The following is a 19,232-nucleotide window of genomic DNA, read 5'->3' on the forward strand; positions in this document are numbered from 1 at the left end:
TATTTGCTTTTTTTTTTTTTTAATTGAGATACAATCATGAATTGAATAATTAATTTAATGAACATGAAATGTTTTAGTGGTTTTAGTGCTTTTTGATAAAGAGATTTACTTTTTTTGTGTGTGTGTGGGGGGGGGTATGGGGGCAACCAGATGAAGATTTTGGAAAAAGTATTCTGAGAAATGCATGTAAGCAACCACAGCATTCAATCAGAATCTCAGAACAAATCATTTGAGTTTTAGGTTTGTTTGATAATAGGGCCAAATGGGTACAGGTTATCAACTAAAGGTTATGTTTGTGCCTCTGGCCCCAAGAAAATGGGACAGGTTCCAGCAGCTCTGGTTTGGAAAATGGATGGATTTTACAGTATGTTTATGGTACTATTCATATAGAATTACCTGCTGTTGAAATATGCTATTGAAATGCGAGCTTGGCAAGTAGTTTTTGGGATTTCAGTGTTTCCCCATTCGGTTTACAGGAAGTGTACTTGCATGACTGGAAATGACTGCCAAGCGAGCTGACTCTGCTTGAAAGCAAAGTGTTTTTAATTAGGCTGTGGAGGGCAAAGGCTGTGAGAAATTAGCTAAAGTTTGGTGAAGGACCATCTATCTTCTGTCCTATTATTTCTTTCACAATCTCTTTGTTGAATGCTGGTGATTGTGATGCTGTGTTACGTGTGAGGGCAAGTGTGTGTTACGAGCAGAAGTGAAGGTTTGTCAATATTCACTGTTTCTGCTGTCTGTGCGCTTTGTCTTCTCTGGTTCTCCGTGTGGAAGTGTGGGGGATGGTGCTTGGTTTAATGAGCTCCTCTGAGGTTCAGGCTGAGATGATCAAATGCTGCTCTTCACTACAGTCAGATAACAGATGCCCAGGGCTTCATGCTTGCTGAGCTCAGCGCTAGCTCACTGGCTACCTTTACATGCACACCCATAATGACAGTATTGCTAAGAATCATGGACTGCATCCAGTTATGATGTTTATTGTCTATGTGGCATGCAGTTGTTTACATGCAGTTCTCATTTAATACTATGAGTGATTAAGTGATAAAACCGTAATGGGAAAGAAGCAGGCCAGCTTGACCCAGTTATCCCATAGGCAGGTGTTGGGAAAGGCTCTGTATGGTGTGGGAAGATACTCTGCGGTGTGATACAACAACGATACATATCCTACAGTAATTCAGTCTACAAAGTCGCTATGCACCATGACTTTCATCTCCTAACCCTAGCATTCCTTTTAGAAGCATGTTTGTCTTAGTGGAAGCTTTGATATATAGCTGATTTTGAAAATGTATTTCATGTTCATGTATTTATTTATTTGGTGAGTATAGGCATGTAATGCATAATGTGCAGTCAATTGGATATGATCTCAAAATAAACTCCTTCAAGGTGATGCAAGACCTTATGACCCTGTATTTTATGATAATGACTGACTGATTGTACATGATCTTTACTCATGTGTATGTGATGCAAAGATCCTGTCATCTTCTAGACCCACACTTTAGCCAGAGTAGAAGAAATGTGATTAAATTGTAACTGTACCAGAATTAAAATTGCAGTATTCCACATATCATATCCTGATTATGGTGGCTCTGATTATGAATGTAATTAAACACACATGAGCTACAGTACTGCCTCAATCACATTATGAGGGGACATGTCAGTGTGGCCATTGATTAAGGACGTTTTTTTGAGCTGAGAGTATAACGTCACAGAATGATTACAGATTTCAGGAAACATCTTTACAGTGAATGCTCTTACAAATTGAGTCTAAGCAAGAAATACAGAGGTTTGAACCTTCAGGAGTCTGAGGCATTTCTGGGTCCTGAAGATGTTTTTACAGGCTTGTGCTATTTCAGTTAGCTTAATTTACCTTATCAATGGCTAAAGTCTCATTTCACAAGTATTTGAATCTCGTATTCATATTAAAACACTGCATGCATTCATCTGGTGATGAATGCATCTTGTCTGGTAATGCAATACTGGTGTAATAAGATTGGACAAAATTACCCAGACAGGGTTGGTAATTGATACTATCAAAGCATTTGCATGCTAACCTGTGTGTTACTGTCATACTGTAGTTGCATATTTGAAACAGTTATTCGTTGTGTGCGCTAGACTTCCCTTAAAAGAATATTTACTGTACAGATGTTTCTAAATTCACACAAATGAGGGAATTGTCTTTGCTAGCACTCCAGAGTATAGCACAAGTCACCTCATAAACATTATATTGAAAATATCCTGGAATATTCCTGTAGAAAAGCTTTGTGGAATCTGACAAAACACACAAACAAGTGTACAAGAGTTACAAGAGAAGAAAATGAAGACATAAATAAAGCATAGAGTCAAAGAAAATAAGTGAGAAAGAGAAAGACAAAGCATGTGAATAAGAGAAAGAGAGGGAGGACTGGAATGGCCCTTGGCCCCTGCAGTGCCTCTCTGTGAGCTCACTATAGATGAATGGGAGCCTGGTGACCCTTCAACCAGAATGATCTATGAACACATCATTACAGCTCACATCGGAAACCTGTGCACAACCCAGAATTCCCTAATCACTGGCTCATTACAGCCAGAATGAGCTTCCCTGCACAATGAGAGTACGCCCATGCACACTGATCGAGCGCACATATGGGTCGCTCATGTGTTTATATTTTACCTCACAGCTCCCACAAAACCTGCAATATGATGCAGATGGCTGCTTCTGAATAGCAGTACAGAAATGACAATAAATCGGTTATTTATTTATTGTATGTGGAGAACAGTATACATTGGTAGGTGACTTGGAGCATTTCTCAGAAGTTAAGGAACGGCGAGGCTATACATGCTGTTCCAGCGGTTCTCGACTCTGCTCTGCACATTCTGTGTGTCGTCCTTATTTAACGCTCCTGATTCAGATCATCAGCTCATTAGGAATTGGAAGGAACTGGATGGATGTTCTGAGTGATGTTCCACAGTCTGACCTGTGTTGCAGTCTGGAATTAAACTGCTGGTTTCTTCTGGCCAGAGGAGAACTGTCCCCAGACTGACCCTGACAGGCTTGCTTAGTTGGGGACCCTTCATTTCTGGCAGTATTGTCGGCTTGATTGCACAGATGGTATTTGAAGAGAACTGAACTGAGCTGGATGATGACATCACTGGATCAATGATGAACTAAACCAAACGAGCCGAAAAGAGTGCATGTCACACCCCTGTTCATCAATTTGCACTGGCTACCAATAGATGCTCGCATAAAATTCAGTGCATTGATAACCACCACTGACTCTGCATCTCTTTACCTAAATTCACTACTTCAGACTAATGTGCCTCTAGAAGCTTGCGTTCTGCAAGTGAACGGCGTATTATAGTTACAGTAATATTTAAAAAACATGACCCTCTAACACTAGCTCTATCTATTCTGTTTCTTCTCTATTATAGAGATATACTGTATATTGTTACATATTACATATTGTTGCTCTTTTGTTGGTTTTGATTGCTTCTGTTGTCCTTATTTGTAAGACGCTTTTGAAAAATGCATCTGCTAAATGATTAAATGTAAATATCAATGTAAATGAACTGACTTTAACTGAAATATTGACTGTTTACTATTGTCCTCTTTTATAAGCTGCCGTACAGCAGAATTGAACTTTGTTTGCATTTTTGACACACTATTTTCGTGTTTAATACTGTAAAGCTGCTTTGACACAATCTGCATTGTATAAAGTGCTAAATAAAGAAAGGTGACTTGACTTGAGACAGATTCATGAACTGAACTGAGTGTGTCAGATAAGAAAGACAAGAGAAAATGTGCAGAGCAGTACTATACTATTTTTCTTATTTTATTTATTTATTTTTTACAATTTAATTTGCATGCAGTAGTAATTCAAATTGAAATACTTAAAATTACTTATGTATTCTGAAGTGTTATCAGTTCTGCTGTATTAGAATATGTATTAGTATATGCAACCTTACCAATGACGAGTAAGGCAAAAAGTAACTGCAATGATTTATTCTGCAATAACAACATTTATTGTTATTGCATTATCCTATTTATTACACGGCTGCTTGCTACATAAGTAAACTAAGTTGAAATATAAACACAGACCAATCAGAATAGAGAGAGAGCCGTGTTATAATCAGGAATATTCTTGTGATTGATACTTGCTCAGTCATGCTTACTTTCCTCCTGTTTCCTACTTTATTAGTCAATATGCTTTGAATTTGTATGTTTTAAGACAGAATTGGTATTGAATTGCATTGTTAGTGTGATTCAGTCCTTAAAATGTAAATGCTTTATTGTCCTTGCTATTAGTTTTGACCTGATGGGAATGTACGTGTATGTCCTTGTGTGTGTCCTCCAGCAAGGATTTGACCTCTGTCTAGACATTCACTGTTGCCCCGAGTCTTGACCCCGGCCAGTGTGTGTGTGTGTGTGTGTGCGCACGCTATGAGCTTATGTCACCGCAGGACACTATGATAATTATGTTTGTGCTATTTTCTGCTAACTTAACCACAGTGTATTATGAAAAGAAAATTCGGATTGTGGTTAATTTTGCATGATCAATTCAGCTACAATATTTATGATATTTCAGATTTATATTATGATATTATAGATTTCCAGAAGAGAAGGTAATATTCTGTGGATAATTTTTACAATAATGACCTAATAAAAAAAATTATTAGCTAAATGGTTAGCTATGGTCAATGATTTGAGCTTTAAGCTCTCAGCCTTCTCAGACATCTTGATAATTGCACATAAGTAATTACTTGTTAAAATATCTTAAATGTGCCAGTACCTTTCTTCATGAAATAACATGTGAAAGAGAGATTCACAGTAAGATCACACTTTTTTCATGCAGATTCTGGAACAGAACGAACCTACAATAATAACATTATGTGAAGTTTCCTGTAAATGTAGCAATCTGAGCATGATATACTAGATCAGCTTACTGCATAGACATCTTCATAAGAGATTGTTTAATACACTCATGTGTATTGTACAAATCATTAGATTGCTGATGTAAACATGTTTTGCGGTGATGGATATTTGTATTTTTCTTTAATGTGTGAATTTCATCTATATTTCATTCCAGTTTTATCCATTTATTATGTTATAAGCTGTTGAGGAGAGCTCTGTGTGTGTGTGTGTGTGTGTGTGTGTTATTTTATGATAATGACTGACTGATTGTACATGATCTTTACTCATGTGTATGTGATGCAAAGATCCTGTCATCTTCTAGACCCACACTTTAGCCAGAGTAGAAGAAATGTGATTAAATTGTAACTGTACCAGAATTAAAATTGCAGTATTCCACATATCATATCCTGATTATGGTGGCTCTGATTATGAATGTAATTAAACACACATGAGCTACAGTACTGCCTCAATCACATTATGAGGGGACATGTCAGTGTGGCCATTGATTAAGGACGTTTTTTTGAGCTGAGAGTATAACGTCACAGAATGATTACAGATTTCAGGAAACATCTTTACAGTGAATGCTCTTACAAATTGAGTCTAAGCAAGAAATACAGAGGTTTGAACCTTCAGGAGTCTGAGGCATTTCTGGGTCCTGAAGATGTTTTTACAGGCTTGTGCTATTTCAGTTAGCTTAATTTACCTTATCAATGGCTAAAGTCTCATTTCACAAGTATTTGAATCTCGTATTCATATTAAAACACTGCATGCATTCATCTGGTGATGAATGCATCTTGTCTGGTAATGCAATACTGGTGTAATAAGATTGGACAAAATTACCCAGACAGGGTTGGTAATTGATACTATCAAAGCATTTGCATGCTAACCTGTGTGTTACTGTCATACTGTAGTTGCATATTTGAAACAGTTATTCGTTGTGTGCGCTAGACTTCCCTTAAAAGAATATTTACTGTACAGATGTTTCTAAATTCACACAAATGAGGGAATTGTCTTTGCTAGCACTCCAGAGTATAGCACAAGTCACCTCATAAACATTATATTGAAAATATCCTGGAATATTCCTGTAGAAAAGCTTTGTGGAATCTGACAAAACACACAAACAAGTGTACAAGAGTTACAAGAGAAGAAAATGAAGACATAAATAAAGCATAGAGTCAAAGAAAATAAGTGAGAAAGAGAAAGACAAAGCATGTGAATAAGAGAAAGAGAGGGAGGACTGGAATGGCCCTTGGCCCCTGCAGTGCCTCTCTGTGAGCTCACTATAGATGAATGGGAGCCTGGTGACCCTTCAACCAGAATGATCTATGAACACATCATTACAGCTCACATCGGAAACCTGTGCACAACCCAGAATTCCCTAATCACTGGCTCATTACAGCCAGAATGAGCTTCCCTGCACAATGAGAGTACGCCCATGCACACTGATCGAGCGCACATATGGGTCGCTCATGTGTTTATATTTTACCTCACAGCTCCCACAAAACCTGCAATATGATGCAGATGGCTGCTTCTGAATAGCAGTACAGAAATGACAATAAATCGGTTATTTATTTATTGTATGTGGAGAACAGTATACATTGGTAGGTGACTTGGAGCATTTCTCAGAAGTTAAGGAACGGCGAGGCTATACATGCTGTTCCAGCGGTTCTCGACTCTGCTCTGCACATTCTGTGTGTCGTCCTTATTTAACGCTCCTGATTCAGATCATCAGCTCATTAGGAATTGGAAGGAACTGGATGGATGTTCTGAGTGATGTTCCACAGTCTGACCTGTGTTGCAGTCTGGAATTAAACTGCTGGTTTCTTCTGGCCAGAGGAGAACTGTCCCCAGACTGACCCTGACAGGCTTGCTTAGTTGGGGACCCTTCATTTCTGGCAGTATTGTCGGCTTGATTGCACAGATGGTATTTGAAGAGAACTGAACTGAGCTGGATGATGACATCACTGGATCAATGATGAACTAAACCAAACGAGCCGAAAAGAGTGCATGTCACACCCCTGTTCATCAATTTGCACTGGCTACCAATAGATGCTCGCATAAAATTCAGTGCATTGATAACCACCACTGACTCTGCATCTCTTTACCTAAATTCACTACTTCAGACTAATGTGCCTCTAGAAGCTTGCGTTCTGCAAGTGAACGGCGTATTATAGTTACAGTAATATTTAAAAAACATGACCCTCTAACACTAGCTCTATCTATTCTGTTTCTTCTCTATTATAGAGATATACTGTATATTGTTACATATTACATATTGTTGCTCTTTTGTTGGTTTTGATTGCTTCTGTTGTCCTTATTTGTAAGACGCTTTTGAAAAATGCATCTGCTAAATGATTAAATGTAAATATCAATGTAAATGAACTGACTTTAACTGAAATATTGACTGTTTACTATTGTCCTCTTTTATAAGCTGCCGTACAGCAGAATTGAACTTTGTTTGCATTTTTGACACACTATTTTCGTGTTTAATACTGTAAAGCTGCTTTGACACAATCTGCATTGTATAAAGTGCTAAATAAAGAAAGGTGACTTGACTTGAGACAGATTCATGAACTGAACTGAGTGTGTCAGATAAGAAAGACAAGAGAAAATGTGCAGAGCAGTACTATACTATTTTTCTTATTTTATTTATTTATTTTTTACAATTTAATTTGCATGCAGTAGTAATTCAAATTGAAATACTTAAAATTACTTATGTATTCTGAAGTGTTATCAGTTCTGCTGTATTAGAATATGTATTAGTATATGCAACCTTACCAATGACGAGTAAGGCAAAAAGTAACTGCAATGATTTATTCTGCAATAACAACATTTATTGTTATTGCATTATCCTATTTATTACACGGCTGCTTGCTACATAAGTAAACTAAGTTGAAATATAAACACAGACCAATCAGAATAGAGAGAGAGCCGTGTTATAATCAGGAATATTCTTGTGATTGATACTTGCTCAGTCATGCTTACTTTCCTCCTGTTTCCTACTTTATTAGTCAATATGCTTTGAATTTGTATGTTTTAAGACAGAATTGGTATTGAATTGCATTGTTAGTGTGATTCAGTCCTTAAAATGTAAATGCTTTATTGTCCTTGCTATTAGTTTTGACCTGATGGGAATGTACGTGTATGTCCTTGTGTGTGTCCTCCAGCAAGGATTTGACCTCTGTCTAGACATTCACTGTTGCCCCGAGTCTTGACCCCGGCCAGTGTGTGTGTGTGTGTGTGTGCGCACGCTATGAGCTTATGTCACCGCAGGACACTATGATAATTATGTTTGTGCTATTTTCTGCTAACTTAACCACAGTGTATTATGAAAAGAAAATTCGGATTGTGGTTAATTTTGCATGATCAATTCAGCTACAATATTTATGATATTTCAGATTTATATTATGATATTATAGATTTCCAGAAGAGAAGGTAATATTCTGTGGATAATTTTTACAATAATGACCTAATAAAAAAAATTATTAGCTAAATGGTTAGCTATGGTCAATGATTTGAGCTTTAAGCTCTCAGCCTTCTCAGACATCTTGATAATTGCACATAAGTAATTACTTGTTAAAATATCTTAAATGTGCCAGTACCTTTCTTCATGAAATAACATGTGAAAGAGAGATTCACAGTAAGATCACACTTTTTTCATGCAGATTCTGGAACAGAACGAACCTACAATAATAACATTATGTGAAGTTTCCTGTAAATGTAGCAATCTGAGCATGATATACTAGATCAGCTTACTGCATAGACATCTTCATAAGAGATTGTTTAATACACTCATGTGTATTGTACAAATCATTAGATTGCTGATGTAAACATGTTTTGCGGTGATGGATATTTGTATTTTTCTTTAATGTGTGAATTTCATCTATATTTCATTCCAGTTTTATCCATTTATTATGTTATAAGCTGTTGAGGAGAGCTCTGTGTGTGTGTGTGTGTGTGTGTGTGTTTGGTTCAAGAAGGGCCAAAAGGTTGTAATAGCTGTCAGAGAGAGAGACACAGGAAGAAAGAGAGTCAGAGAGAGAATCTTCTCACTCTGGAAGGTAGCATAAAATTGGGATAATCGCCATCAATTGTGCCTCACAGTGGGCTGCCATTCCTGAAAGAGTGATTCATCCCAATAGAGAGCGGATTGAGTGAGAGGAGAATGGCGCTTCGCCCCCTGCGGGTCCATCCGCTGCTCTCCCACGGTGGGCATATGCATGACATCAGCGGGCTGAATGGGGCTGGCATCCTCTCCATGCCAGATTAAAGCCAAGTCTTTGCCCGGGGGAGTGAGAGGGGGTACTGCCACTTTTCTGGGGTAGGACAAAAGCCCTCAGATGGGTAGTCGGGAAACTTCACATGGTTCTGGCCAAGTAAGAGAGAGAGAGAGAGAGAGAGAGAGAGAATTCCCTTCACTGGCCTCCTTTGGCATGGCATTGAGTCACATCAGACACACACAAACACACACACTCACACACTCTACATTCCACCTGTGTCGGCTTCCAAACGATGCCTGGTGAGGAATTTAAACTCCAGGGAGTCTGTCATCTTTCCAGAATAAGTGAAATCCTAACAGTGGAAGAAGTGATATTGTTAATGTAACCCCTCTCTCCCGGGTCCTCACCGCCACACCTCATTCTTGTTCCGAGTGGGTCTCGAACCCGGGTCTCCGGCATGGGAGGCGGACGCACTAACAAGGAGGCTAAAGACTGCAGCCACTAGCGCATCTCTTGAGATCAGGGGAGTGAGGTTTACCTGCACAGCACCTACTCGCTGGCGTTCGTTACACTCACCCCCCTAAACCTCACTCCAATCCGGGTCACGGCACCAATGTAACCCCTCTCTCCTGGGTCCTCACCGCCACACCTCATTCTTGTTCCGAGTGGGTCTCGAACCCGGGTCTCCGGCATGGGAGGCGGACGCACTAACAAGGAGGCTAAAGACTGCAGCCACTAGCGATCATCTGATGTCTGGCTTGGGAACTTAATGCAGAAGCTGGTGTGTTTTAATAGGATTGCAGCTCATTCCTCAGGACTGGAGGGCCTTGTGTAACCTTGACTTAATGCACATACTAAATTAAGCTGAACAAAAGAATAGAGTGCACTTTGATCGAACCAAAATGCCACATAATGTTTGATCAAAATTTTTGATTGTACACACAGTATGGCTGAGGGAATTTCCCCTGTTATGTGTGAAGTGCTTTGAGTTGAAGTATCCAGAAAAAAATGCTAATTGCCTATTAGTTTGCTTTAGTTCATTCTTTATGTCTCCCTTAGGAGAAATTTGTCTTGAGCAATCAAGAGAGCAGCTCAACATACAACAATTCACTATAGTTACACTTTATCCATACAATAAATAAATAAATAAAAAGAAAATACTATTTCTTCTTCATCTTCATGATGCAAGCTAGAACCGCTGATCTGTCAGACAGGGTCAGTATCCTGTGTCAGAATAATCTCACTCTTCAGAGGCTGGGATAGAATATGACAGTCAGACAGTTTGATGGCACATTTATGGTATAGATGATCAACCAGTTGAATATATTACCTTTAAGTAAAATGATGCAGCTATATTTGTGCTAACTTTCAGTGAGCAAGACGATGTGAAGGTGTTCACTTCTGACAAAGAAATCCAATATACAGTCTCTACTTTTGTTAATGAATGTTACTTTCATGTGTATTTTTGGTGACTTCTGTGACGTTGTTTGTTTGTAGTTTTATGCATGTGAGGGCGGCCCTAAAGGTGCATTCGCTAGAGTTTAGCTCACATTCACAGTGACTAGACATGGCAGATCTGAGCCTGCTGCTGCTTTTTGTCCAGCGGGTGGATGGGATGTTCACCACTGCACATTGTTAAAATGATATGGAGATTTGCCTGTTGTCTCACACTCTGTAAGTTTGGAGTATTTCTTATTTTGTATCACATAGTTACATGAAAGCATGCACATTAACACTGTGCATGCGGCAGTAATTACTGTCAGTGAAATGTCTGTTTCTGAAAGCTTGGGCTAAAGAACCAGGAAACAAAAGTTCCATAATTCCAGTGGTCAATTAAAACTTTAAAAGTCTTTACACAGTGGTGAACTTTTGTCGAGTATTCGTGTAATAATGTATTTGACTGTAGTCTTGTATGTCTGAGCACCAGACTCTCACAAACACACACACACCATGCGTAACAAATGACCTGAACGATGCCTTCAGAGTAAACTTTGGCAGTTTTATATCATTATTGCCATGCTCTAAAATAATTCTAAGAATAATTTCAAATGAAAATAAATGGCTCTACACTTTTCAACAGCCCAAAAGTTTCACAGTGGATGATAAAGACTATCTCTCTTTATTATTGTTTGAGTTGTTGTCTGTCAGTCCCTCACACTCACACACACACACACACAGTACTCATCCTGAAACTCTGCCAGCTCGCCTTCTGTTCTCGTCCGTTTACAGAACACACCGTCCTCCTGGCCATTTTTGAAGACAGCAAAACTGGCGAAAAAACACATAACCTCAAGTGCAATACCTTAGCATATTCAGATCTGATTGGCATAATTGCCATTATTCATAGATGGTAGATTATTATACATAGAGATTTGTAATATTTCATTTGCATGATGAGTTTTACATACGCAAATCACTATTTATATATGGTAACAGATACACATCATTCCGCTGTTATTCCATGGATTGATTTTACTATTTAAATTCATCGACAGAACACAATTTTAATATTGACATCTTTATTGCACCTGCATTTCTTAGCAGCATGCTTTAAAATAGCGTGCTTGCAATGACAGTGTTAACTAGATTTCTGATTCTAAATATATCTAAGTAAATGTACATTGGTCATATTATATCTTCTGCGAATTATAATGAGCAGACATGTTTCTTTACGTTGCAGCACAGTCAGGGAGTGAGACTTCTCTCATTCACAATGCATCAATTCTTCCACTTCTCTCAAAAGACATGAAAGTAAGTGGCCGATAAAACTGGGAGAAGAATTAAAGTGAAACACATCGTCAAAGAGAAAGTAAAACACGTCAAATTATGTTGAAAGGCTATTCTCTCAATGGTTACAACTGTGTATTTTGACAAACTATAATTGTCATTTGCTACTACGTCTGAAACATAAACATTATGTAGTTAAAAACACAGAGCATGTCCATCTGTGGCTGAGCACCAGTCGTAGCGTGAAAGCTGGCTTGAGTTTAGCAGTCTGGCGAATGTGATCGTATTGCGGGCCGGTCAGAGGGCAGTAGATTTCAGACCCCTGGCTTACCGTCTGTCAGAAAGCACGAGACAAATCCTTCACAATGGACACTCGTTTCTTAAAATTCTTTAAAAAATCAAAATTTGTGGCTCACACCTTGGGCTGACTGCATCACCTCCTGCAATGTTTTGCCATGCATGAAGCAGCTCACATTCCTGGCACTGATGCAGTGAGGATAATGCATTAGTAGTAATAGTGCATTGGTAGAACTGAATATGCAATGTAGTGATGTAGGCATCGCCATCGGATGCAAGCAAGCGCTGAACAATCTCTGTGTGCTAAACATGAATCAGTTGTGTCAACTCTTAATAATGACCATATCTTTTGACATGTTTGTGTGCAGCAAAGCACTCATTTAGTATATGAGAGTTTGAGACACTAAATCGCACTCACGCAGTTCATCCACAATCAAATGTCTAATATGCGTGAATCAATGGCGTATGAGCATCTGGGCCTGTGTAGGTGCAGACCGGACGGAGGAACTGGACCGTGGAGCAGTGGAAGACCTTGTGTAGGGTCTGTGGAGTCCTGTTTTCTTCTTACATGGATCTTGTGGATGCTTGAGTTTGTGTCCACTGTTAACTTGGGCATGTGATGGCACCAGGATACACTGTGGGAACATGACAAGCTGGTCGAGGGACTGGGAGGTTCTGGGAATTGATCTGACATAATTACAATAAAAAAGTGTAAGTGTTATGACAAAGGTTTTACATCAGTGGTATTAAATGCCAAGTCATGACAGATTGGGACATGCTGTGTTTTGGGTGATGTGTGCTTCTGAATGAGATATGTGCACCTTCATAGAGTGGATCAAGATTTAGCGATTAACAACTGCAGCTGTATTCTGTTCCTCAAACATAACTATTGGAAACCGTCAATGAGCACTCTGAATGCAACACGGCGTCATTTGGACTACTTTGGTGCTGCTATATAATTCTATATTGTAAATAAAATTATTACTCTATATTTGTGATGTTTTTTATATTTTTCTATATTTGATGTTCCTGTGGCTCAGTGGTAGAGCATTGCGTTAGCAGCGCAAAAAGTTGTGGGTTCGATTCCCAAGGAACACACATACTGGTAAAAAATTTATAGCCTGAATGCACTGTAAGTCGCTTTGAATAAAAGTGTCTGCTAAATGCATAAATTATTATTATTATTATATTTCTCTGCCTGTTTTTGTTTTTTACATTGTTGAAAAGTGGTTTGAGGCTTACTCCTCAGGCCAGAGCAGAAGAGAAATGCAGGGAATAAATAGAAGGAGTTTGTGTATGTGTGTAAGTACACTGGTTTAAAGTTGTTGAGTTGTTAAAGGGATCGTTCACCAAAAAAGGATCTGATTGTATTCGTCTGAAAGAAAAAAGTTATACACAGCTAGGATGGCTTTCATTTTTGGGTGAACTATCCCTTTAAGTCAGGGGTGCCCAAACTCGGTCCTTGAGGGCCGGTGTCCTGCAGAGTTTAGCTCCAACTTGCCTCAACACACCTGCCTTCAAGTTTCTAGTCTGCCTAGTAAGAGCTTGATTCGCTGGTTCAGGTGTGTTTAATTGGGGTTGGAGCTAAACTCTTCAGGACACCGGCCCTCCAGGACCGAGTTTGGGCACCCCTGCTTTAAGTGTTGTCAGCAGGGACACCTGCTTCTAGAACGCTGCGATGGTCTCAGACGTTTGGGTGGAGGTTGGCAGCTCATTCCTCCAGAGAGGAACAGACAGAGGGTTTTGACTGGGAGCCAGTGGAGTGAGATCAGGAGGCCTGTGACGTGGATCTGACTTTGCTTGTCTTCACAAGCTTGAGTTGCAGATGTCCAAAAGCAGGGAGAGACACAAGCTGAGATGGTGGGATCATCAGGTTGAAACGACACATGTGTAAGCTGTGTATCATGTGCGTAGCAGCGGCAGGAGAAGCCTTGTTTCATTATTATTGTGCACAAATAAAGAAAAAAAAAAGATTCATGCAGTGATTTCGACTCACCTGGGCTACTATGCATGAAAGAAAATGTAAGATAAAGCTGGGAAGAATAACATGTTAAAAAATTATTGTACTGTCTTAACACATGAACGTCGCTAGTGTTATATGCTCAAGCAAGTTGTGTGCTCTTTCTCCTCAGCTTCACAAAGCAAAAGAGTGTATCAGAGTGAGGATGGTCCTTATGTGCCTAATGGACAGCCGTCCTGCTGCTCCTCGGAGGACTGGCGTGTAGAATTAGTCTCGAAGAATAAAGCCACACAGGTCTAATGGAAGTATCATTACTTGCCATGCTTATATGTGTAATAAATTTAAGACATTCTTTACATTCTGTTAAATAAGCATTTCAGTTTTGATGTTTTATTATGTATATATTGACCCTGTAATAGAAAAGGGCCTTGAACACTAAACTTGGTAAAAGTGGTGTTGATGTGATATTTGGATGACAAATTTTCACTTAGACATCAGAAATAACAAAACTTTGTGATCTCCATCTGTGTTCCTTGACGCTGATGAGGAGATCTTCCCATAGGGAGACCAGGATTGTCTCATTAAGACGAGCACATGTGCCCATGCTGCCAACTCCTTTAAATACACATCCAATTAAAAATGTGTGATTACATAAGATCGCACATGATCAGCCAACATGAACACCAGAGTGTCGTGTCTGAAAGAAGAAGCCGTGCTAATGCATTTGCAAGGTCTACATGTTCATTTGTCATGTCTGTATCATTTTTGGTACCTGTGCAATTATGAGTTTGTTTGTTTATTTATTTCAAGATGTATTTCCTCTCCATGGTAAAGAAAAATCCTTTCACAAGGTCGTTGGAAACTCGCTGATATCTGACAAAAACTCTGCATGATCATGGACAAAACTCGCTTGATTTTTGATTTGAGGACCTTTTGAGCCCTACTTTTTTACTGCTAACAAACTAAAAAAAAAGCCCTACAATTTGAAATAAGACAAATTGGAGCTGCCATATTTAGGGCTGGTTGTTGATTATCTTTTGACGTTGTCTTCTTACCTGTATCTTGTTACTAAAAAGTATCCTTTGATGTTGTACATTGCTTGACTTGCTTTTTCTGATAACACTAAATCAACACTCATAAGAAGCTTTGTCGTATTCTCCTTATGAGCGAACACACGGTGCCACTGTTTGAGTTTTTTATGTCTTCAGTGCACAGTTTTTCTCAGTCTGTTGTTCTATGACACAAAGTGTTTTTTGTGTGCCATCTATGGCTTTTAGAAAGTCTCTTTGTATGCGATTTATCATCTGTGATGATTTGTGAGGATTGAAGCCCCGGTTCGCTCCTTCATCAGTGTGGATGTCCTAGCAGGCATTGATTTCCCTGTCTGTCCGCTTGGCAGTCGTCAGAGAATGTGTCAGACCGGGTGATTTAAACTGTAAATCATGGTTACATCATTCCGTTCAAGTGAACCCTGGTGATATTCAAAGGGGTAACTCATACAGCGATATCTGTTCAGGAAACCCGTTTTCCAGGATGGGAAATCCATTCTCTTCTGGAAAGGGCTGCAGAGGAGGTTCCCCTCATCAGAGAGAGTGCAGTTTTTACATGTTCTTGTGCCCAAAAACGATGACAGTATGCGTTCTATTGTGGATCTAAGAAATGCATGGAACCTGCGGATGCCTGGAACGATTGGCTGCTGCTAGCACATGCTGAGAGCTACACAACATTGAAACACTGTCACACTGATCACATGTTCATGCCATGAAACGACTGACTTATTTATTCTTCTGGCTGTTTCTCTCTGCAGTTCTGGAATCATGCCGAAGCACGTGGAGGTTAGGGTGCACGAAAGCCACCTGGAGCCCATCGAGGCGAGGCCAAGCTCCAAATTGGGAACAATATGTCAGAAGATGTGCAAGAACCTGCTGCTCACGCTGACTGTGATGGGTGAGTGCTCTTCAACAATCCACAGTGAGGAAAGGGAACAGCAGACAGAGAAAAGAAGACAGCACACATAGCATGTTCTGATGGTATCTGGACAGTAAAGGCTCAGAAGAGAGCAGGTGACAGTACATTTTAGTATAGTTCTGAAGCACTGCTGGATACAGAGAGAAAACAGAGGAAGTTACTTTTATATTGCATTGTTGAAGTAATTGAATAGGTGAATATATTCCTGTGGAGTCTTTGGAAGGTGTGGATGGCAGATAGTATTTCCGTGAAGAGATCCTGAGTGGGCAAGTGTGAGGCATTTGTGTGATTATGTGTGTTTCAGGATATAAAAAAACAAGCTTCTTTTTAGGATTATCAAGGCAGAAAGTGCAGTGCCTCAGCAGGGGTGCGTTAGTTCTGTAGAGACTGTTAGGTACAGTAGGTGGTGGCAGAAGAGTGACTTCACTCGACACAATATCTGAAAACGTCCCGTATGACTGTCTGGACCGGCATTCCCAGACTCTTAACTGGGTGGTATGATTTATTTGTTTGGAATCGCATATGGCCACATATTTATCTATACCTTTAAAGTATGCTCAGGAATATTTTCCAACAGAAGGAACACTCTTTTCCCCATCATAGGTGTGATTTTGGGAGCTGTTTCTGGGATGCTGCTGCGTGTGGCTTCTCCGATCGATGACAACATTGTCATGGTAATTGCCTTCCCTGGAGATATTCTAATGAGGATGCTAAAAATGCTCATCCTTCCCTTAATCATCTCCAGCTTAATCACAGGTAACACAAACCTCATCTTTTAATAAGCTGTCAACAATTAGATTGAAAATGTTAAATACATTGGTGAAACCACAAACAACTAATTCTGCTGATAATTCCTGCCTGGGTGTGTTATATTATACTAACAAACAGAGGGGCAAACAGTGAGAGAGAAAGAGAGGTCATCCTTAAACCTTAGGCCTTTTCAAAACATGCTCATCCCTTTCATTTAATTAAGCCAAGATCTACTGATGTAGAGTGACGTGAGAAGAACTGTGCTCCATCTTTTTAAGATTATCTTCTCACAGATTCTGTTTGCTGTTGCTTCTGCTTTATAGTTCTTTACTGTATTTAAGGTTTTCTGAATTTGGTTATCAAAAACTGTTCTTTAATTTCTGTGCATTCAGTTTAACACTTAGAGAAGTGATCAGTGATTAGATTTTGTGTCAAGAAAGGCCATTGCTTGTGCCCTATATTGGACTTGTGTTCGTTTGATCATGTCACCTATGAAGCGTTGTTTCAAAATGAAAACACAGAATTAGACTGTCACAAGTTCAAGCAGCCGAAGTCTGCAGAAATAAATAGAGGTAGAGATAGAAATAGAGGGGAAGTTAAAGGTCTGAAGTAGGATGCTATTAAAAGTTTTGGGGGGAAATTTTCATACGGTTAGAATATTATATATAATATGCAATTACGGATGTATGCTGTATTACATAGTAAAACATCCTGTTTAAGTTAGTTGAGTGATGTTAGTAGTGCCAGTAGTTGTCTAGAGTAGTCTAGACTTCGATAATAACTGCACTAACAATTTAAAAAAGTATCTGCTTATAAACGGAAGGACACACTTTATTTAGGGTACCAGTTCTCACTATTATTAACTAACTATGAACTACGACTTCTTCATCACTAACCTCCAAATTTGCTGACTATTAGGCCTAATAGTTAGTAATGTTGTTAAGTTAAGGTATCGGGTCGGATTAAGGGATCTAAAATATGATCATGCAGAATAAGACATTCATATGTGCTTTATAAGTACTAATAAACAGCCGATATGCTAGTAATATGCATGCTAATAAGCAACTAGTTAATAGTGAGAATTGGTCCCTAAAGTGTACACGTATTTCAATGATTACATGTATTGTGGACATATTCAGGATATAGTTGACATCTGTATAATAAATGAAGTAAAGTGAAGTGTGGCCAAGTATGATGACCCATACATGGAATTTATACTCCACATTTAACCCATCCAAGTGCACACACACAGTCGTGAACACACACACACACCCAATGCTGCGGCGCCCAGGGAGCAGTTGGGGGTTCAGTGACTTCCTCAAAGCTCTCACCTCAGTCGTGAGTTATTGAGGGTGGAAGAGAGCACTTGTTATTCACTCCCCCCACCGACAATTCCTGCTGGACCGAGACTCAAACCTGCAACCTTCAGGTTACAAGTCTAGCTCTAAATGTTTTACTAAGCCCGATAGCCATTTAGGAAATTAAAATTGGGAGAACAAATGAATACAATTAAAAGGTGGGAATTAAATAGATATCCAGCAGACAATACACATATCTCTGTGATGCTGACTGTGATTTAAAACAATACTATTTGATGTTCACACAAAAGACATATGGAAGAACTTTTATTTATTTATTTATTTTTTCTTGTGTGTCATATCTTTATATACGGCCCATATATATTTTGACACAATTTTTATGCACAATTTGTATTATTTTAGTTGCTGACCAAAACATATTCAAGTTACAGTCATATAATGAATATGGTCTTAAAGTGTACACTCTGAGCTTTAATTTGAGGGTATTCTCATCAAAATTGTAGGAAAGGTTGAGGAATTACAGCTCTTTAATATGTACCTCCCCCCTTTTTCAAGGGACCATAAGTAATTGGACAGTTGACTCAAAAGCCATTTCATGGACAGATGTGGGCTATTCTTTCGTTATTTCTACATCAATTAAACAGGTAAAAGGTCTGGAGCTGATTCTAAGTGTTTCATCTGCATTTGGAAGCTGTTGCTATGAACCACATCATACAGTCAAAGATTTCTCCATACAAGTGAAACAGACGATTGTAATCCATCAGAGAGATAGCAGGAACGTCAGGAGTGGCCAAATCAACAGCTTGGTACATTCTGAGAAAACAAGAACGCACTGCTGAGCTCAGAAACATAAAAAGAGCTGGACGTCCACGGAGGACAACAGTGCTGGATGATCAGAGGATCCTCTCCATGGTAAAGAAAAACCCTTTCACAACATCAGCCCAAGGAAGAACACTCTCCAGGAGGCAGACGAGTCTCTGTCAAAGTCTACAATCAAGAGAAGACTTCACCAGAGCAAACACAGAGGCTTCACCACAAGCTGCAAACACGACAGATTAGACTTTGCCAAAAAACATCTAAAAAAGCCAGAGCACTTCTGGAAA

The 19,232-nt window shown here is 39.2% G+C and overlaps 1 protein-coding gene across 1 annotated transcript in view; it reads left to right on the forward strand.

Annotated features, from left to right (window-relative positions):
- Nucleotides 1-19,232, forward strand: part of LOC107749563 (excitatory amino acid transporter 2-like) — a 35,734-nt gene that overhangs the window by 10,630 nt on the left and 5,872 nt on the right. The window contains exons 2-3 of the mRNA XM_016564741.1: nt 15,900-16,039; nt 16,664-16,816. Of these exons, the coding sequence (XP_016420227.1) occupies nt 15,910-16,039; nt 16,664-16,816 (283 nt within the window). The 5' untranslated portion in view covers nt 15,900-15,909. The remainder of the gene's footprint in view (nt 1-15,899; nt 16,040-16,663; nt 16,817-19,232) is intronic.

This window comes from Sinocyclocheilus rhinocerous, unplaced genomic scaffold (assembly GCF_001515625.1).
Source record: "Sinocyclocheilus rhinocerous isolate Xijiao unplaced genomic scaffold, SAMN03320098_v1.1 scaffold602, whole genome shotgun sequence".
Classification (NCBI taxonomy): Eukaryota; Metazoa; Chordata; class Actinopteri; order Cypriniformes; family Cyprinidae; genus Sinocyclocheilus; species Sinocyclocheilus rhinocerous.